This window comes from Epinephelus moara, chromosome 22 (genome assembly GCF_006386435.1).
Source record: "Epinephelus moara isolate mb chromosome 22, YSFRI_EMoa_1.0, whole genome shotgun sequence".
In the NCBI taxonomy this organism is placed as follows: Eukaryota; Metazoa; Chordata; class Actinopteri; order Perciformes; family Serranidae; genus Epinephelus; species Epinephelus moara.
In genome coordinates, this window is record NC_065527.1 from 27,089,328 (window position 1) to 27,110,956 (window position 21,629).

At 41.0% G+C, this 21,629-nt stretch overlaps 1 protein-coding gene and 1 long non-coding RNA gene across 7 annotated transcripts in view; both read right to left on the bottom strand.

Annotated features, from left to right (window-relative positions):
• rxrba (retinoid x receptor, beta a) overlaps positions 1-13,589 on the bottom strand; it is a 28,972-nt gene extending 15,383 nt beyond the window's left edge. For 2 of the 6 annotated variants that reach the window (XM_050035672.1, XM_050035668.1), the window contains exons 1-8: positions 13,306-13,433; positions 12,349-12,496; positions 9,471-9,706; positions 8,670-8,823; positions 8,322-8,501; positions 4,498-4,518; positions 2,201-2,361; positions 1,924-2,053 (exon numbers count right to left, since the gene is read on the bottom strand). In XM_050035672.1, the coding sequence (XP_049891629.1) occupies positions 1,924-2,053; positions 2,201-2,361; positions 4,498-4,518; positions 8,322-8,501; positions 8,670-8,823; positions 9,471-9,706; positions 12,349-12,364 (898 nt within the window). In that variant the 5' untranslated portion in view covers positions 12,365-12,496; positions 13,306-13,433. The other 4 variants (XM_050035673.1, XM_050035671.1, XM_050035669.1 and 1 more) reach the window with 3 other exon arrangements.
• A 2,117-nt stretch (positions 13,590-15,706) lies between these two features.
• LOC126384562 (uncharacterized) lies at positions 15,707-19,592 on the bottom strand. Its single transcript, XR_007569308.1, has 2 exons — positions 19,419-19,592; positions 15,707-18,107 (listed from the first exon to the last, which is right to left on the bottom strand). It is a non-coding gene; the product is annotated as an uncharacterized LOC126384562 (long non-coding RNA).
• Between the last annotated feature and the right edge of the window lie 2,037 nt (positions 19,593-21,629).

The following is a 21,629-nucleotide window of genomic DNA, read 5'->3' on the forward strand; positions in this document are numbered from 1 at the left end:
TGTTGTGCTGTTTTTTTTTAATTTCTTAATACCTCATACAACTGAATGTTCCTGGTCCTAATGAAGCAAACTGAAGATCGCTCATCACATTATTTTGTAAAAACTGATCTTTTCTTAGATCTACCAGCTGAGCCTTACACTTAATAACAATAACAATAACAACATTCAAACCTGCACACTTCAATTTCCAACTTAAAAGCCTTGAAAAAAAAATAAACAAACACAAAAACAAATTTATTTAAGTTTATGTTTTCTTGGCAAAGTATCAAAGAATTTGTTTGAAACTACACTTGTTGGCAGTGTAAAAGATTATATTTGCAGTGTTTGTGATAGTGTCTAATGTTCTTTGAACCAACATTTACATACACAAGAGAGATCAAATGCTGTATTGAGAATTATATGATGGTGCTACAGTAGAATATGATAGAGCAGCACAAACCCTGAAAAATTTGATTATGTACAAAAAATTCAAGTAAATACTTTCTTATTTAGCACTTGCATTTTACTTCCCCTTTATTTTTGTGCTGTGCGAGTGCAACCTAAAAACTTACTTGCACTTACAAAAACGAACACAGAAAATATCCAGAGTTTAGGGCTGTGACAGTACGGAGTATGAAGTCACCACACTGTAGCATTGAAAGTCCCACCCACAGAACTTGCTGGTTACACGCCACGAGTAATAGCCTATCAACACTGAAAGCTGCCGTGTCATGATGGCAAAAACGATAACTAGAGCTGCTCTGTGAGCGGACTCAAAACTGTGCATCAAACATAAAGGCCCTGACACACCAAGCTGACGGCTGGCTGTCATTTAACTTGGGCTGTTAGTGAGCATCTGTTGCCCTAGTCAGTGCGGTTTGTCCCACACTGTTGCCCTTCGTCGGGCCCTGCTGGTGTTTTTTTTTTGGCCCATTCCGTATGTTGAATTGGTGTCAGCAACAACGGGCCCATCACTCTGATTGGCATTTTAGTTCAGCACACAAGAAGAGAAATGGGGATGAAGAAAGTAAACAAACAACAAGTTGAGAGAGATACCAGAGCAAACTTGTATTTTTCTTTGTCTTCTTTTTAACTAATGTCAACGTGGTCTTCCGGTTTCCCCTTTTAAACGATGAATACAGACTACCTTCATCTGCTGGTGTGGAGATTGACTGCCTCTCACGCAGAACGTTTGTCCTAGTTGGCCGTCGGCTGTAGTCTTTGTGGTGTGTTCATGTGCAACATTTTGACTGAGTCCTGGTGACGTGAGGTGACGCAGCAGGGAGCTGCTAGCTCTCTGACGTTGGTTTAGTGTGTCTGGGCCTTAAGACAACAGATGTTACTTAAGTTGTAATAAACATCACAATCCTCTACACTGATGTTGCAGAAACAGACCAGTGGTTCTGCAACTAATGTTCTGCCAATAGTAATGTAGTTACTGGATGAATCTTCTGTTGTATGAGTATGAGAACCGCAAAACAGGAAGAGGGAGCGCAACTATGCCTGGACGCCGACCAATAAGACCAGATTATCATTGTTTATAAAAATAATCAATCAATGCACATTCAAGCCATGTTGGAATGTCCATGACTCAGCTGTCCCGTCACTTTGAGTAGAGAATCCAGTCTACAGTGTATTTCACACACTTCACTGATAAACCGGAGAATTATACAGTAAAATTCATGATGTACATGCATATAATGTTCTGTGTGTAGAGCACCAAGCGCCAGCAGGGACACTGCAAAGTTCAATAAAAAATGAAAACTTTTAGATAGTTTTTAACCACCAAACTGCAGTGATATGTTGCTTTTTCACTTTACTTGCTTTTTTTGGTATGAATAAATCCATACCGTCACAGCCCTATATGGAGACAAGACAGAGGTCAGAACTAAGAACAGAAGGAAACGCTCACTGATTTGTTGAACCTTTTCGAGGAAGACTTACCTGCACGTAGCAGGATGACCTGGTCGTCCAGGGCTAGCTCAGAGAAGTGAGGGATCCTCTTAGCCCACTCCACCAAGGTGAAGAGCTGCTTATCTGCTGCCTGACAGATGTTGGTGACAGGATCGTTGGGCTGAAGAAAGCAGATTTAGAGGATTATTTAGAATTATTTCATCAATCAACCTGTGTGTGATAAACCTGCAGTCTTTGAACAAATGCAAGGATCATTATATACTTTATATACAGCTTATGGCTTATTTCCACCATCCAGACTACTCACAGAGCTGCCACCTGAAGTTCCATCTGCATGAAGCTCTGTCTTCTGCTCTACAGCCATCTCTGCTTCCAAAATTTTCTCCACTGGCATCTCCTCATTCACCGCACTAGTCGACTCCACCTCGCCCTCTCGTTCCTTGTTCCTCTGCCGTTCCTCTTGGACAGCTACAGGACGGGGGATTGGGGTGGACCGAGAGGAGCACAGAGGAAAACAATGAAGGACAAGAAGGGAGAAGAAGGGACAAAGAGTAGAAAGAACAAAAAGGAGAAAATGTGGGTGGGAAGGATGGGTGAGAGGAGGTCAAAATGAAAGAACAGAGAAGCAGGAAAGGTGCAAGAGCAAAGGAAATCAAATGGAGTTGCAAAAGGTTTGGGCAGGGAGGTTTTTCAGAGAGCATAAGACATAATTAAAGACAACAAGAACCACACAGCAAAAGAAAGAATGAAAGGTAGAGGATGAGGACATGACAAAAGGATTAGTAGGAAGGATGTGCCACCAGACAACAAAATGGATAAAATGCGAGCAGTAGAATCGGGATTAACACAAATGTGTTGACAATGAAGAGAAGTGAGGGAGAAAGATTAGTGTAGCAAGAGATTGGCACACAAACAGAAGCAAAAAGAACAGGGGAAAATTAAAAATGAAAATGAATAATGGGTGAAAAAAATAAAAAAATAAAATGAAAAAAGCACATAACAGTAGAAAAGAAAAAAGACAGTTGTACAATTCATAATAAATTCAAAGTCTCTCATGCTGTCTTTCATACTTCTTGCTGCCACTACCACTGCAGCAATGGACCATTAAGACATACAGAACAGAAATCATTATTATCAACTATTTATTTTAAAGCAACATTCAGGCAAGAATTATGAAATGTGACATTGATAATCTGAAAGGATTTTTTTTTCTTAAAAGAAATCCAAGGTTTTGCTAAATCCCTTACTCAGATTAGGGAAACTCTGTCTTGGAAAATATGATTTCAGGTTACTGCTGAATGACAACAGCTATCAGGTTTATTTAAGTGCAATTAATTTCAATAAATCCCCCCATTTTAAGGTTCTTCGGAAGCTCTCCTATAACAGTGTTTCAGACACTTTAAATGAACTTTGTGGGATTTTTATACACAGTAACTGAAATCTTTTGCAGTCACAGGCTAGCGAAAGTCTACCACCCACATACATCAGTAGACAGAGACTGAGGTTATGTAACTGGTTTGGTGAGTCAAGAACATCCCACTGTTAGGCCCTACACACTTGGTTGCTTTGGTTGTATATTTAGGATCAGAGGTCTACTCTGTTCACCAAATACAAATGTAAACACCAGAAAACATCCAAACTGATAGCTCTGTCATACAACAAAGAATGTCAGTGTCCAAATATGTAAAAATGTCACTGTATTAACCAACTGACATTTTCCAATGAGGTTGTAAATTAATTAATCTTTTTTTTAAGTTTTGGTCATTTGTTGAATAGCAGCAAACAGAATTTGTACAGGAGCAGCAACTGTAAGTGATTCATTTATGATTCGAATACCCAATATTTGTGGGTCGTGCTGTGAAAACATCATGTATCCATGGTTTCAACAAAGCCTTTGTCAAGGGAAAAACAAGCCTTTTGTCTTATTTTGATGTTGACTTAATTATTGATCATTGACGTGTCTGTCTAAATATTTAACAAGTTGATTAAATTTTGAATCCTAGTTTGTTTAGTGCACTTAATGTCAAGCAAACACTTTTGAAAACTCTTGATTTTAATCTACTCGATATCATCAATCTGCATTGTTTGGTGTCTGTATTTGATACAGAAAAACAAAAGGCATGCCAGAGGCCATGGATGGTTAGATGTGAGCTCCTGACAGAAAACTGCCACTCTGAAAGCCAAGACTGACTTCAAAATCTTGATGGGAAATGTAATTAACATCTACCCTTCCTCTACAAGCAGTATTCCTAAATAGGAAAATGAATGTCCCTGAACAGAAATGCTCTGTGGCTGACTGTAGCAGCTGTGACCTTACTGGGCAGCAACCAGGTGGGAATAAACACGTAGTTTTACAGTGAAGTAGGATGATGATTAAAAGCAGTGTGCATACTCAGCAAACTTTCCCTTGATCTATCAAGTTTAAAACAAGTTATGGGAAAGTGATTCAAGGCTGGCACTGGTCCACCCCCGAGCACTGGCAACACACTATGGAAAAACATCTTTAACTAGCTCCCTGTCATAGATATGCAATGTAATATCTCTCTGCTTCTCGTTCACTCGTACAGACACAGGCACACACCCCTCCCTCCCTCTTCTCCTTACATCTGTCGTTCATCTTGGCCACTACAGAAGGAGGGAGGGGGGGAGAGAGAGAACGAGAGGAAACAAAAAGAGGAAGAGAGGGGGAAAGGGGGTTAGTGTTTACAAGGCTTACCCACCCCCATCTCCCTCTCTACCACTCTGTACTCATTCTCTCTATCCCCTATTTTACAAATATTACTGACGCTCTCTTAGTTAAAATGCACAGGAAAAATATTAACACTGATATTATCATTTATGACTATTCATGGATTAGGTGTAATCTCATTGATGGAAAGCGGCTGCCTTGAATGTTTCTTTCATCTGCATTAACTTAAGCGGGGCATACACTGGAGGATTTGTGCCTGAAATGTTGTTTAATTTTAACTCCTACTGCATGAGTAAATCATCTAAGATGTAGAGCCAAAGCTCAAGATTTATGTGCACACAATGTACGGTCAAATCGTCGGGCCAGAACCTGAGTGCTTATACTGTACTTGTATAATTTACGATGAAATGGCCCAATGGACTGCTGTAGAGTGATCTGGCTAGGGATGTTCTGATCAAGCTTTTTTGCCCCGATCACTATTTGAGCCATTCAATATTAAGTATCTGCTTATACCAAGTCCCGATCCGCTATTTATACCGTTCTTGATAACACAGCTGCACCATTTCAGCACCGTTCTTAAAATCAATGCAATATATGTATAAGCTTGACAACTGAATCGCTCGTCAATGAATTATGAAAAAAAATCCCCAGCATCCAAGCTGTTCCTTAAAAAAAAATTCTTTATAAAATAGAATAGTATAAAATAACAAGAACTCTCTTTTGGCCTTGTTGCTGTCTTGAGGGAATGTCTTTATCCCTTTAAGAGAGTACACTCCAGTGTTTTGTTACGTGTTTGTTTTAGTTGTCTGTACAACTTTTGCTTGGATTACATTATCTTAATTGCCCATTTGCTCGCAGGGCTTTTATAAAATATGCCGTGGCATCCTGAGTGTTTGCGGTTAAACACCATGCACCACAGATGACAAACAAGGAAAACACAAGATTTGCTCTCACACTGAGCTGAAATGAAACGAGTGCACATAAATGAGGTAAATAACATAAAACAACCACTTTCATCATTCAGGATGTGTGGTGTTACGCATTGGCGGGGCTCAGCCCCTGCTCTTACACACACAAAGTGGAGAGACTGACAGACAGCAGAGAGTAGGAGAGTTGACAATGGTTGCACTCAGGGATTTGCTGTGCACAAAATCTTCAAGTTTAAAACACCTTTGTTCAGATCGGGACATCCCTAGTTCTTGCTATTTACAATTGTCAGTGAAGATTCATTTAAAAGCTCCAAGGCAGGTAGACGTTTGTTTGCTAGCAGAGGTTTGTAACGTTACATCAATACAGTTCACAAAAGCGCTGCAAATAAGGGTTATTTTCATAATCAATTAATCTACCGGTTATTTTGAAGATTAATCAATTTATTGTTTAGTCAATACAATGTAAAAAAAAAATTATAAAAAATGCTTATCACTATTTCCTGAGCTCAACGTGCTTCTTCTTTCCAACCAACAAGCCAAAACCCAAAGACTATCATACATTTTCTACATCATACATCATTTACTATCACAAATGACAAAGACAAGCAACATTTTTTCACATTTGGGAAGCTAGAACCCACAAATGTTTATCATTTTTGCTTGAGAAGTGAAGATTAACCAATTACGACTAATCAATTATGAAAGTTGGGGATTAATTTTCTTGGAAATGGATGGAGATTTTCTTTCCATCGACTAAGTGATTAATGGACTAATCGTTGCAGTTCCAGTTATTCACAATAATGTATGACTGCCAACAATCCTCTTGTTCATGTCGGTTGTAAAACATCAAAGAGGCACGTATGCTGTTGCCACAGCTCGACCAACCTTGCCTAGATATTTTGCATCCATGTGAAGTGTCGTGTCGCCATGGCACTTTGCCCAGGGCCAGTGAGAAAAAAAAGGCACTGATCTTGGGGAATCAACTCGTTGCTCTGCTTCAAGTGTGCAAGAGTCTAATGATGGCCAACCAAAATGAATAACTGATCCCAATGTCCCATGGCGGGTCAGATGTAGTTGATCTGGCCATGATCGGTCCTTGCTTCCTCCTGTACACTGTACGACAAACAACCTCTGACAAAGCTGAAATTCGGTCGTACTCTAAAATGAGTCACACAGCTCAAAAATTGGGTCAGAGACAGGCTGACATTGTACTGTGTATGCCGAGCTTAATAAAAACAGTGACCAAAAATCTCTGCAATTTCTTGAACAAGAACGGAGTTAAGATTAAAGCATTGTGATATGCTAGGGGATTCAGCCCTCGGACAATTTTCCAATATGAGCCAGCACAATGTGCAGTACAGTAAGCTCTTATCTACACTACTCACCTCAAAGAGATTTAACAGCAGATAATCTCAGACTGATTGGCCTAAAATGGATTTAACACAATTTTCTTGTTAAGTTGCTGGAATGATGTTACATAGAGATCAGTTGTAGTTTGTGAGTGTACCTGTTTACTTTTAAATACAAAGCACTTTGAGTATTACATGAATAAAAAGGAGCTACACCACTTCATCAACACTATCCCTGTCACTAATATAATTATGACAAACTATGAAATTATTGGGTGGTAAACTCAGGCAATTTCATGATTCTGACAAGAGTTTTAAAGTTTGATGTTTAATTTTAAACACACTGGGAATGTAGTGAAAAGTGTTGCAGTTTAATAGCTGCTAATGAAACACACAAGTGGAATTTGTGCTTTTGGACTGCTAGAAATCATTGGATGTATTTACTGGTGACTGATGGCACCCTGAAGACAGACACCAGGTAAATATGACATGGTTTCATGATTCTTCCAATTGACATGGATTGCCAAAACACGACACTTCACAGTGCCTACAAAAAGCAGAATCACTGCGGGGAAATTTAAGAGTTTTGACATCAATAGCAAAAAGAATAGAAATTTCATTGTAAAAACATGAAAAAACTGCAAAGGGGGCAGTGGATACCTTTTGGGTTCTACAGAAATTAACTGAGTTCAATGGATTACACGATATGAAGGATACTGTACATTAGTTTTGTCACCCAGTTTGGGGAAAAAGAGGATTGCTGCTTCTCTACACATTTGGAGGAGCCTTTGGAAAAGGAGACCCATAATGTGTCCAGCACTGAAATGGTGAGTTTGAATGAGTCAGACCTTGAGCTGGGAAACAGTTGGTGTGTTTGTAGGAATTTGTCAGCCCAAAGAGAAGTTGGCAAAACTAACCCTAACCCCTAACCCTAAATATGAGTAGTGGGCTATTCATTAGTAGTGTCAATGACACTTGCCAAACATGAACCTGATGGAGAAAACAAATTTGTTCTAGCTCCAGAGACACAGAAATTAGCCAATAAGTCAACATCATCACTGACGAGTTTTATAAGAGTAGAACCACAACACATTTGGGTTTTTTCCTCAACTACTGCTGGATGAACCAGAGTTGGAGTGGACAACTCATGACTTTCTGCTGAGCTAAATCGAAGGCTTATCTGTCTATCCCTAACAAATACACCACGGCAAAATTTAGGAAATCTTGTTGACGGCTTTCTGTCAGCTATATAATTATTCTCAAATAACTTATCAACTAAACCGCCTTTAAAAACCAAAATGAAATCATCATTTAATTTTGTTTTTCAGTTTAAATGCATGGTTTGTGCATTTAAACCTAAAATTGTGTGTGTGGAAAGGTGAAATGGCCTCATTTTTAGGGGTCATGAGCAAAAAGGGCTGAGAACCAGCCCAGTGTGCTGAAGTGCTCCTGCTTGCTCACCTTCTCTTTTCATGCCCATGGCCAGGCACTTCTGGTAGCGGCAGTACTGGCAGCGGTTCCTCTGTCTCTTATCCACCATACAGTCTTTATTGTCCCGACAGGTGTAGGTCAAGTCTTTGCGCACTGTGCGCTTGAAGAAGCCTTTACAGCCTTCACAGCTGTAGACACCGTAGTGCTTACCTGGAGGGCGTGGGAAGGAGGGAGGAAAAGAGCCGTAGAAGTAAAACAACAGGGATGAAATTTGTTTTAATTTAAGTATCTCAGGGACTCTAAATTATTTGTACTTTATGGCCCGAACTCAAAGGTATCGCAAAGAAAACTTGTGTTAGATTTAAGCTGGCTAGTCACCAGAGGATCTGTCTCCGCAGATGGAACAAAGGCGTTTCTGGGAAAGCATTGGCCCTGGGCTGTGGGACGACAGCTGCTTCAAGCCCAACGGAGGTTTCACGTCATCTGAGCTGCTCACTGCATGGAGCCCTGACATGGACACTGTTGAGTTGATCTGAAAGAATAATAGAGGAGAAGGTGAACATAATGACAATAAGGAGTTTTTTTTAGAGGATTTTCCTGACTATCCTTCTACTGCTGTGAGAAAGTAAAAGACTTTGTTTATATTGTCACAAAGACCAAACAACAAAGCATCACAGTCAGAGTCAAGTATGTACCCTTTGTTTTTACTATTTTTTTTTTTCAGTTCCCCGAGCTAGGCCCTGCCTCACCTCTTATATTACTCTTTGAGATGAGGTAAGGTCTTAAAAACAAAACTCCTGATATCTGACATGTAAACATCAAGGTAAAGAGAAAAAGTGGAGTGGGGGCAAAACCATAGTAACAAAGATCTGTAGCAAAGTATCAATGGTCTCATGTCAAAGACAGACATAAAATGACAGCCATTCTGTCAACAATTCTGTGATGAATACCAAAATATTTAATTAAAGACACCATTTTTTTTCAATGTAATTTATTTGATATTTCATTGTAATATAGCAGGTCTTGGATTAATAATTGCTTTGGTTGTAGCAAGCAACAATCAAGATAATCTTAAACTGTAAACACACTGGCGTTACAGCAAATCGTATGATATAAAACAACTGCATGGGCAGAAATGTATGTTCAAATAATATTCCTGAAGTATAAGTCCTTCCTTACCTGTGGGCTGCTGATGGGGCCGTAGCCCACCGATGGCGTGCCAGGTAGGCATGGCGAGCCCAGTGAAGAGCTGATAACAGAAAAGGGGGAGCCGATGCTACTGATGGGGCTGTTGACTCCAGTGGTGGTGATGGGAGGCAGGGAGGTCATGGAAGCTGCAGCTGAGGGAACCAGTGGAGGTGAGCGCTGTCCTGATGGAGGGGAGGACACAGACGAGCTGTCTGGGCTGCGGGAATCTGATAAGAGACAGCAAGTGGGAGAACATGCAAATAGCTTATGTAATCATTTATAAAAAATAATGTGGTGCAAAAAAAGGCTAAGCGTTTTTTAATAAAGGTAATACATGTGTGATACAATGATCATTTTTAGTAATTCTCAAACTCAATTCAAATATGGTATGTCAATTATCAATCAAATACAAGCTGTAAAAATATTAATAATGAACTGGCACAGACTAAAACTGATATAAAACCAATAGTTGCAAAAATATTAATCTACCCTTAGTTAACTTCTACCAAGAAGCCTTGCCTTTTGCCAATGTGTTTTATTTTTGTTTATAAGGAACTGTTGTGCCTTAGGCCTATCTGGGGTCCATTACCAGTGAGTTCAATCAAATGTTGCAGGTTTGCAGTATTTTTAATGCATTCTACATTTTATACTGAACAACTAGGGCAAAGATTTGGTTGAGTGGTTATTCAGTATTTCAGGATTTATCATCATTTTTCACACAGCACCTGAAATTAGGTTTACCAGAGATGTGCATTTACTCTATCTAATCTGACTGCCGTGCAATCATGAGGAAGAAATTAATTTCAGTTTCTAGAAGCCTTTCTTTGGATCTGTGATCTTTATCTGGTGGAATTTTGATCTGATTTTATGATACCAAATGGTTTATTTATTTATTTTTGTTTATGCTGTGGTTTGTATTGTCTTGGCTTTTCTCTGCAGCTGCCTGTGTGCTGCATTTTCACTGCTTCAGGCTGTGTACTTGGTTGTTGTCTGATCTAATCTTTTTTTCTTGCATCAAAAACACTCTGGAAAGAAATCAACCAATCATACGCTCACACAAATTACCCACTGTGGTCCAGGGAGGACTGTGCTTGCAATATCATGTGAACACTTATCAACTGAACAAACGCAAGGAATCGTGCTTTTAAATGCCGATGATGTGTCTTTTCTCCTCAGTTTTAATTTTAGGTATGTTTTCCTTACAAGACTCTGTCAATGTCTGACACGGGTGCAACACATATTTCATCAAGTGCTCTGAATAGGCACTTGTAAGGAATAATGACTTCCTAATGAGATGAGTGAAGAGTCCTCTGTGGCCAAGTCAAACATGTTGAGTTCGTCATTAACACTGGCATGGTTTTCCATTACTTTGCTGGTGAGGAAAGAGAAGTTTAAAGCCTGCTGGTGCAATACTGATACACTGCCCTTATGTTACTGTATGGGGTTTTTCAAGACAGTCACAATAAGAGAAAGCAATATTAAAGCTGGGGTAGACAGTTTTATTTTGGTGTCACTGGGCAAAAATCCCATAATAAACTTTAACAATATTGTAATTCCAGTGGACTGAGGTCTTAAAAAATTTAGCCCATGACTTGAGACTCTGGTCAATCACAAGTCATTTGAGAGAGAGGGCGCTCCTATTGGCTATTCTACAAATGCAGATGCGTGTGTATGTCCCTTTGGTGAAAGCCTGATTCAATGGCAGAGAATCCTGCAGAGAAAGCTGCTATCCCAGCATTGGCAACAACCGTCTACACTGCAAAGGAACCCAAAAACGGAGGACTGACTTATCAAAAAGAAAGTCTAAAAGAGAGACAGACATTTAACGTAAGAAAATGCATGTCAATATTGATGAAGCCTTTCAGAAATGGAGAGAAGATCATGCTGATACTTTAGCTTTCTGCTAACCAGAGCCAAAAGCTCACAGCTGTGGCTTCAAATTCACCAGCAGCTCTGAAGACAGACCCCCAGTCAACCACCACGGCAACCTGAATCTAGCTAGTGCAAACCCCAGCTCCAGTGGACCATAATGCTCCAACTCCCTGCCATATCAGCAACCATTCCATTGTTGACATTACACGGGTTAGACCCAGCACTGCCGCTGGCCGTTTTTAAGCCGATAGACCTGCCGACCTTCAGTCGGTCTCCAGAGCTGCTGCCTGTTCTCTTCCCAGCAAAGCAGTTCACAGCAGGTGGGATCAAGGCGGAAGGACCATAGGGTGGCTAGCTATTTAATTCTTAACAGGTGAGGAGGGGGTGAATGGATGTGCTGTGTGCAACTCTACAATGAAATAAGATTAAATAAATCAATGTATGGGAAACACTAGGATACCGTATGAAGCGCTTGCATATGCCCATGATCGTCTGGTGGGGCGGGCTTAGGACAGAGAGGGGAGAGCTACAGGAGGAGGGTGTAGTTTCAAATTCTGACTTTCTTTTATTGCCTTTTTTTGCCATCTTAGAACCTTCCTCAGCTCTAGGATGGCATTTCAAATAAACAAATGATATTAAAACATACTTTGCTTTAGAGAAATAGCAGGATGGTAGTTTGGACAACTGACCCTAACTGACTTAGTTCAAATAAGCTCTACAAGACAGAGGGGTCTAAACAGGTCAACTGTGCCAGCTGTAAGGCATGTGTTTTTAAAAGCTAGGATATTTTATCATGTATATAGGGGTTGAGTAAGCCTTTGTCTGCAACAACCCACATCCTCCATATGCCTGAATTTACACCAGTCATGATAGCAAATGTGTAAGTATAATTTGCAAAGATGTTGTTAATATCAACATTACTTTACAGATGCAAGTTTTGGTCGGCACTCATGTTGTTGCATTGCTGATGACAAAATCAGTGCAGTTATTTTCTCACCTCTGCTGTCTCCCATGATGGTGGTTGGGGTACGGGGGTGGCTTGCAGCAACACACCGTCAAGCTTCCGTCTCAAACAGCCCGCTATCAAACTCTAGACCGCGGACTGAGGCCCGGGCCGGAGTTGTTTTGGGAAACCAAAAACGGGTCTGAAATTCCAACAGAAGAAAACGCTCAGCATAAGATAATGATGTGGCACAGAGAATGCCCGTTTTGTCACAAATAATATAAAACAAAAACTAATACCCCCAGTCTGTTGCAAGGTTATGAGCTGTCTGTATGCTTGTCAATAGAAATATGTGTAACGTTATTCGATGCATTTTTTGGCATTTGATGTAACGTTATAGAAGGACTTTGCGAAGCAGTCAGCTGCTAAACTGATGCCTTCACAAATACACCAGGTTATTAAATAAACAACAGACAAAAAATTAGATCAAACACTGATTATGTTAACTTGGTCAACGCACTAATGAAAACGTCACATTCCACTAAATAGCTGGAGCCCAGACAGATGGCAACAAACCACCGTTCCTGCAAGCTAACGTTAGCCATTGCATAGCTCGTAAACTGGCTACCGTTGATAGCTAACACTTCAAATGTCTGTGCCTACCGTAAAGCTAATGTGTTAGCTTGTGTTAGCTACCCTCTTCGAACATGCACCGCAATGTTGTTACAGACCACAGCATGGCGCTTAAGGAATACGGGTGTTTAACGTTATAATTTGGCGAAACTGCACTGTCTAGTGTTGACTGCTAAAACAAACTAAGCGCTATCGCTAACTACGTTTAGCCACCTAACCTAGCTAGCAAGCTAGTTAGCCCGAATGCACCGGAGAGCTAGACAGAGAAGAACAGACCCGTTTACTACTGGTTGTTCCACCTATATCTCATTCGTCTACACATAAACTCGCTTAATGTTGTAAATACATATTGAGTGCAAATAAATACGGATTACTGACGGTTTAGCGGCACAGCTTCTTCGCATGAAAAGATGTGGCGACTAGGCCCCGTGTGTGTCTGTTTCTCCCCCCACTTTGCCTCGTAGTCAACCCTCCCTCCCCCTGCAAGGATGAAAACATGATGATGGTGGAGGATTTGGCTTAGTGCTCTCTTACACTTTAACATTGGCTCAGAATCACTGCGAAACATTGCAGACCGGCTCCTCAAGGCAGGAGAAGGGTTATGTATGGTCATGTTGTGTCTCACATGTCACTGAGTGACGGAGACGCATCCAGTGCAAGAGGTCAGGAGGTCAAGACGAGTTCATCTCGGTATGTCATTTGTTGAAAAGGTTATTGGAGGGCAATGGCGCATTGGTACTTCTGCTGCAGATGGGAAACAAACCAGAGGTACAGCCCTGTAGATATGATCTTTACATCTTCTTTTTGCTCATGAAAAATGCAAATATTTTTTCCATGTTTGCAGGAGGCAGACATTTACAGCACAGACTGATGGCTGAAAGATGAGGGATCCTTTATTACTGCAGAGGTCAGAGCCTAATTTTTCTTTGAGGCAATATCAAGAACAGACACATCAATATATTGGGTTTGCAATTGAATGTAATGACTCTATTGGTTTTCACTGCTTAGGGACTGTTTGTAATTTATGACAGGGGAGAGGGTGGTGCACAACTGGGGAGGCATGTCAAATAATTTTTTAAAGCACTAGGGAGGGACTTGTTTTTTTTTTAATTTTGTTTTAGGGAGGAGATGTACAACTTAAAGTGGTTGTATTTTGTATTTATTTTGAAATACCCTCTGAACCCCAAAACCCACTGGCAGGTTTGAAAGGCATGTTTTCTTTAGTGGCCAAAATTACAGCATTTATCATGGCCAAAAACTGTAAAAACAGAAACATAAAATAGTGTTATTTGATCAATTGTCTACATGTCTCATTTAAAATTCAAATAAGAATAAACATTTTGCACTAACCAGATAATGTAAAAACATTAAATTATTCACTCCTGCATGCATGACATATATAGTAATTGCCAAACATGGTAATTTATAGTGTATGGAGGATCATATGCAAAGAACAGGCCCTAACATTAAATTTAATTTTACGTCAGGCAACTGTGCACCACTGTAAAATAATAAAAACTTTGAACCCAATTATTCCCACAAACAAATGAGGGAATTTCTGTCAAGTTGATACAAGGTGGTTCTGTTTACTGTATTTATAATACTGCATCACCTTGAAAAATATTTGCACATTTGCACAAACTGAGATGTATTAATTTTATGTATGCTTTGATATTATTATTGTCATCACTTTACTTTAGTACTTAATATGAATTTTGGTTTTGTTGCTTCTCTTATCATTTGACATAAAGGTTGCACAGAGAGTGTTTAGGTGTTATGAATTTTATTTTAGCATTACTAATGACAATGATTAATAATCAAAAACATATGAGTATTATGAAGTTTGTTTTGCATCATCCAAGTTGTACGCACACTGCCCAGAGCTTGTTTGTCTGTAGATAATTGCAATGATGAATCAAAGTATGTTTCTGTGTTCACAGTTTAGAGAGAGAGAGAGAGAGAGAGAGAGAGACTTTTGCACATTACAACTGTCTTTATTTGGGGGGATAGTTCCTAGTGGCTGAAGCTCTAGCAGGATTTTTGATGCTTTATCCCCCTCATGAGGGCAGAAATGGCATTATATCTCAGTAAAAAATCAAAGATAATTTATTAAAGACTTTGCCACCTGCTCTCCAAATTTAACTTTTGTACACACTTTTCTTGCATTCCAGGCATCTATTGTTGTCCATTTATCAAACTACAGTGACATAAAAACAGTCAGGCAATTAGTCACATCTGCTCTCATTTTTATTTCCTCAAAGTTGCATTATTGTTGAAGTTAGCTGACAAAAAAAAAAAAGGTTTTTTATTGATCTGCCAAATTTTGTGGAATTGTCATCATGAAGTGTTTTTCTTTTGTATTATGAGGCAAAGTAGGCCTAACTGATCAGGAAGGTATAATTATCACTTTATTAGTTAAACCACTTAGTAACAGTCTATGGTAATAACTAGATTTTATTTTAAGTCTTATGAATTAATCTAACAATTTAGGTAGAAATAAAACAGCACAACCCATTACATTTACTAATTGGCATTTGTAACAGACAAAAGCACAAAAACTGGTTTTGAGAGTTTATTTATTTATTTTTGCATTTATATGACAACAGTTTCAATATTTAAACACACACACATTATATAACACAAGATGAGTGATACATAAAAGCAACATTTTGGATGGAGCCCCTGAAATTGTGCAATACTGTGAATTAAATGGTTGAGGATTTCATTTTAATTTCCCTTTTTTCCTACTGAAGTGTCTCAGCATTTGGCCAATGACACATTTTTGATTTTTTTTTTTTTTTGGCTCTGTTCTCCTGCACACTGGATTTAAAGATCAATCATGACATATTATGCATCCATGTCAAACTACATGTTTTTGCCTTTCCCCTTAAACTTTATAATTAAAATAACTGAAAATGTTACATTAACTTAAACTGAGTTAATTATACTATGAGTATTGCAGTTGCAAATCATTTGCAGTCAGTTTCTGTCTGAAGTCTGCAACCCACAGACATCAGCAGACACAGTCATTTTCAAATGTTTTTTTTGTATTGGATCTGGTACTCAGCAAGTAAAACACATGCTCAGTTTGAGTGTAGTCACATTCTAATGTTCGACCCTAGAAAATATCTGGTTGGTATGTTTGGGATCATTATCCTGCTAAATTGTAATAAAATTAAGGGGCTACATATAAGAAGAAACATGATTCCCACACTGCTAATAATCACCCAAAATGGAAACAAACATTAAGAAATGAAACCTTAAAGTCAGCCCTTTAAGCTCATACTCAGTGTTTCATTTCAAATCCAATGAGCTGAAATACAGAGCAACAAAAAAAATATGTCACTGTCCAAATATTTGAACCTGCACTGTATGTGCATGTCTGACTGCATGTGTGTGTGAGTGCTGTGTGAGGGATTAGCCTCAGTGTGTGTCCACCAGTGATTAGCCTGGTCAGTGGGCCTGTTGTGCATTCACTCAGGCCATTAGCATATTAATGCAGCCTCGCTCTTGATCTCCCTCCCACCCTCCTTCTCCCACTCTCTCCCTCCCTTGCTCTTTCTCTTTCTCTATACATATTTCCCAGAATGAGTTGTCGCTTCCTGCAGCTTCAATCTATAAATATCGCCAATTTACGCCACTCGTGCTGTGAAGCAGCGGAGTATTTCGCCACACAAATTTCAAGGTGCCTGGTCTTCTTTTTCCCTCCAAAAATGTCCTCTTGTGCTCTTCTCTGTCCTCCCCTCTCACTCTCTGTCGGATCTTTGCCTTCTTTTTCTTTTTTGCCTGCTCACCGTCTCTCTCTCTCCCTCTGTCTCTCTCACCGCCTCATTCAAACCCTTTACTTTCTCTCATTTTCCCTTTTCTCTCTCCAAGTCTGGCCCCCTGAACTTTGTCAAACACAGGAAAAAACACACAGAGGCAAATTCACAGGGGCAAACACAGAGAGGGTGAGTACACACACACAGATGCACACATACACACACACACACCTCCCTCCCCCCATTCACTCTCCCTTTCTGTCACTCTCACCCCTTCCACTGCAAATTTAGCAAGGCCCTCTCTAGACACCGGCGCTGAAGTGCGAACCGGACACATTCAACTGTACTTAACATGGTGAGAGCAGCCCTTTCTGCTCCGCCAACACACTCTAACCCCCTTTTCAAAATGGGACGCCCCTGATCTGCAGAGCCGGGCCTGTATTTGTGTCAGGCTTTGCACCTGAGCAGGAAAATTAGAATAAAAAGTAGAAAATAAATGGCATTGACAGCTGGGCTATTCGTTCCTTTCTCTTCCTGAGAGCATCAAGTCAACCATAAGCCTGTTAAAACCTGCTGAACCTAAGCTTTTTCACATCAGAGTGAAAGATTTCAATATCTTTTACATTTTGGGAAAAAAAAGAAGATTTGCCATGAAATATGTGAGGGAAGAATTTGACATAGACGAATTTAAGTTGTGTGAATTGCCAAATAAATGAATGGACTTCCTCTTTACTGCTCATCACCTGCTGTCGCTGTCCAGTGCCATTACCTTACAAACCAATAATGACATTAATTTTGCATCAGCCTGTAACTGCTCTGTACAAGAAACCTATGCTTTCATTACACACCTGAAGAGCAGAGATGACCTGTTGTTCTGTCACGAGTAAAAACTTTGAACAGAAAGATTTTACAACTTGTAACAATTCTGGTCTTGCTTGGAAGAAAAAGTTGAGCTGACCTCCAAAAATGTCAAGAGAGGCTCTTACAGGCTTTACATTTACATAAACACACACTCTCCCTTATTCAATATCTCCCTCGCTTTCTCCCTCTCTCTGTTTGTCTTTCACTGTCTCCCGCTCATCCACCCACAAAGCCACTGAGTTTTATCCCGTCCATGGTGGTCTGTCCCTCGCTGATTTTCAGAGGTCAGGGGCGTGATGTCCATCCACAACTCCTGGTTTCACAAAGGCAGACGCAAGAATTGCGTTTGGACAATCAGCTCCGGACCTCCATCCTTCTCTTGGTTGTTGGTATGTTCACACACTCACAAACACTTGGATGGTCAGGTTGATGGCCTCTTGTGCTGGTTGGTGATGCCAGAAAGGGAATGTTGCAAATCCATCCAAATATCACTTCCTCCATCTGCTGAAGTTCAGTATCATATTGGTGTTTGACCTCCAGCTTGCCTCATGTCAGTGCCTGTGGATGTACAAGAAAGAAAAGGATGGTTAGACTAGAGCAGAGGAATGAGCGGGAAGGCAAGCACAGAGAAAGAAAGACAGAGAAAAGAGAGAGGGAGAAAGCTCTAACTCATGCTTGTCCTCTGTGTCGGTGACACCATGATGAACGAAGGGGTCACCACCCGGGGGCAGGCCCGTCCAAAAGGAGCCGGCGATGTGACCCCGTACAAAAGAAAAAGTGGGTCCCCCAACGGTCACACGGATCAAAGAAGACAAAAGCCTGAGATGATAACTCAGCGCAGCAGTAGAGCGCATTATCATCAGACACATGAGCTGCAGCAGTAGTAAATTTAACTGAGTTGGAGGCAGGAGGGTGGGAGGGAGAGAAAAAAACCTGAAAACGAAAAAGTAAAGCTCTGACTCGCCCTAATCTGATTTGCCGTACGCAACATTTTCTCTTTATCTGATTCGCTCCGTGAGGTGTTTTCTCTTTCTGTGGGAGCCCGTCTTTATCCAAATGATGTGGTCTTTGGTGAGGCCTGGCCTATTCATGGGAACCCCATGTGCTGTGTGCCCACCATTGAGGTGCAGAGCAGCATGGCCACAAAGGATGGCAGCGTTTCACAGAGTCCTCTCCTTACAGTTTAAGTCTCTGTTCAGAACAAAGTTTACACTTAAATCACAGGGCAAGGCAAATCCACCACATAGTTACAAAAGTGAAAAGAACAAGCCTTATCTGAATGCTGGAATACAAATGTGTTTATAATAGTAAGTAAACTAGAAAACATTTGACTTTGCTCTTCTTTATGTACTCTAAGCAACATGGAAGTAAATCGTTTGTCATGAATGCCAATAAGACATGGCGGTTGAAACTTTTTTCCAGTGGTAGAAAACCCTTGCAGTAAAGTTTGCTAGCTGTTCAACACCTGTATGGAAAACATGTATATTCTATGCTATCTATTACAAACAAAAATAGTATGCTCCATTTTCCTGTTTCCAAAAACTGTGATCACACTGATCTTAAAAGAGGCCTAGAGGCCTAAACTCATCTGGTTTACACTTCTCTTTGGTACTGCTACCACACAGGCTACTGGACCCCATTTCAAAAAGACTTGTACTGTTGAAAAGTAAAAAAAAAAAAAGAGTGTAATACCAAAATTTACATCAGTTTGTATCAATGCAAAGCAAAAGAAAGAAAGAAAAAGACAAGAAGACAAAAGCGCAGTAGTGCCCACTGTTTGGACCCTTTTGGGGCCTAAAATCTGGATCAAGAATTTCTGCAAAAGGCACGTGATAAAGTCCCTCTCAGCCACAGAGGATTCATCCTTACATGTGCGGCAGACATCCTCGCCTCTCCTTCTTCCTCCCTCAGTTCTGGGCTGAGTTTTTAGTTGTATCGCTGTCGACGTCTGACCGCACTTGTCCTACTTCTCCATCTTTCACTCTCCCCGCCTCAGCCTCCTCTGATCCTGCGTCCTTCTCCCTCTCCTTCTTCAACCCTTTCTGTCCGGCCCTCCCTCTGCCTTTACATTTCCTTCATCCTCTCTCTCTCTCAGTTTCCCCGCCCTCTCTCTCTGTCTCTCACTTTCTCTCTCTCACTTTCTCTCACTCCTTGTCTCTCGCTCTCTTCCTCTCCTCATTTCATGCAGCGCTGGGGTTACCTAAGAGACTGGGCCTCAATGGAGAAAATCTCCTTTGGTACAATGAACTGGGCGAGAGGCAGAGGGGAGGAGGGGGGGGGGAGAAAAGGGGGGTGCAGGGTAGGATGAGGGGGTGTTGGACACAGGAGGGGAGGGAGGGGTGAGGGAGGGAGGGAATGAAACTAGAGGGATAGATAGTGGGATGCAGATGCATGCAGGGTTGGAAGGGGGATACGAAATCCCAAAAATTGAATAAGTGGCTTCGCTTGTGTGATTTGGCCTCAATGGTCAGTCTTTTGGTGGTTGCCTGTGCTTCTCCCCCCGCCTGCTCACCAGTCAGCCCAGTTGGTTAGACTAAAAAAAAAAAAAAGAAAAAAACAAACAAAAAACACACACACACACTGAAAGTAAACATTTTCATAAAACCTCAATAAAATTACCTTAAGACGCAAGGCAGCAGTTATGATATATATTTGAATATGCTAAAATGTCTCCCTGATAAATTGATAAAAAAGATATAAATTTAAAAAAATGCTGTGCTATGACAGGCAACCAAGCAGCTGTCTGAAATGATCATTAGCAAATGTAATCATAAACATAAATGAGACCCCCCCGCAGATTCCGTCCCCCCAGTGTTGACTCAGTGGCTACGGCCTTGTCAAGAAGATAAAGTTAAAAATGGAAAGCTTCCCTGTTTTTTTTGTTTGTTTGTTTTTTTACACAATCGCCTCACACTAAGTTTAAGTCCACCCTAATAACCATGAGATGGGAGCCCTCCCATGTGTTGCCATTTTGTTTGTTTACTTGTTTGTTTGCTCTCTGCAGGGAGTGCAAGATGAGACCCAGAGGATCAGAGCTCTCTTTACAAACACAAGTGTGTTTCGACAGTGTAAACCCTCTCCTCCTCTGCACCCCATTCAGCACAAGTAATTACACTATCCCCCTTTAATCTATTCACAGTGTCTGTCCGAGAGGTGTTCCCCAAAGAAGGAGACAAAGCGCACGCAACCTTGTTTAGAGGTTAGTTACTGATTAGCACCAAAACTGTTGCAGTTCATTTTCCTGCTGCACCTTATTGAGCTCCTCAGCGATGCTATTCAGTCCGTCGTTTGTCTCCGAGTTAGCAAACAGATCCCCCGCTGCTCAGCTCTGTGTCTTTACAACTCTCCCCCCAGCCCCTCTTCTCATCGGAGGATGTGAGAAAACAATAGGGCTAATAAAAGAAGCAGAGAGATAATTACAGCACCGTGATGAAGTTAGCGCTCCTACTCCCTGAACCATAAATACCAGCAGTGTGAAATGGGATGTGTGGGTGACTTTGGGGTGTCTTTTTATGCTTTTTTGTGCCAACAACGGCAACTTATTCTTATTCCCATGTATGTGCCGTGTACATGCCAGGGGGAATCTGGGATCTCTGTGTTAATGACTCTATCAGGCCCCGATACCCAGAGGCCCCTGCTGAGGGAATGCATCCAAGGGAATTGGGGTGTTAGAATGCAGCATAGGAGGTGTCAAAGTTGGGTTGGGGTTGCTGTGTGTGTGTGTGTGTGTGTGTGTGTGTGTGTTCAAGTATGTGTGTGTGTTTGAGACAGGGTAAGGGAGGAGGGAGAGGCTTCGGGCAGATTGTCCATGGTGCTCACCCCTCCGGGCGGGGCTGAATGAAGTTATTTCCAGGCCCCTGTCCATCTGTTACCGTGGCAGCAGCAGTGAGCAAGGTGTTGCCATGGCGAGGTGGACACAAAAAGGCGTGGCGTGGGAACGGGTCCAGGGGTCAGGAGTGAGGGTCAGGGGGTCAAGGGTCACAGCCAGCTGGACAGCACACAAGAGGAGGCCAGGGTGAGAAAAGAAGGAGGGAAGGTTTGGTTTTCTTTCTCTTTTTTTCCCTTTCTTCTCTGGATTTT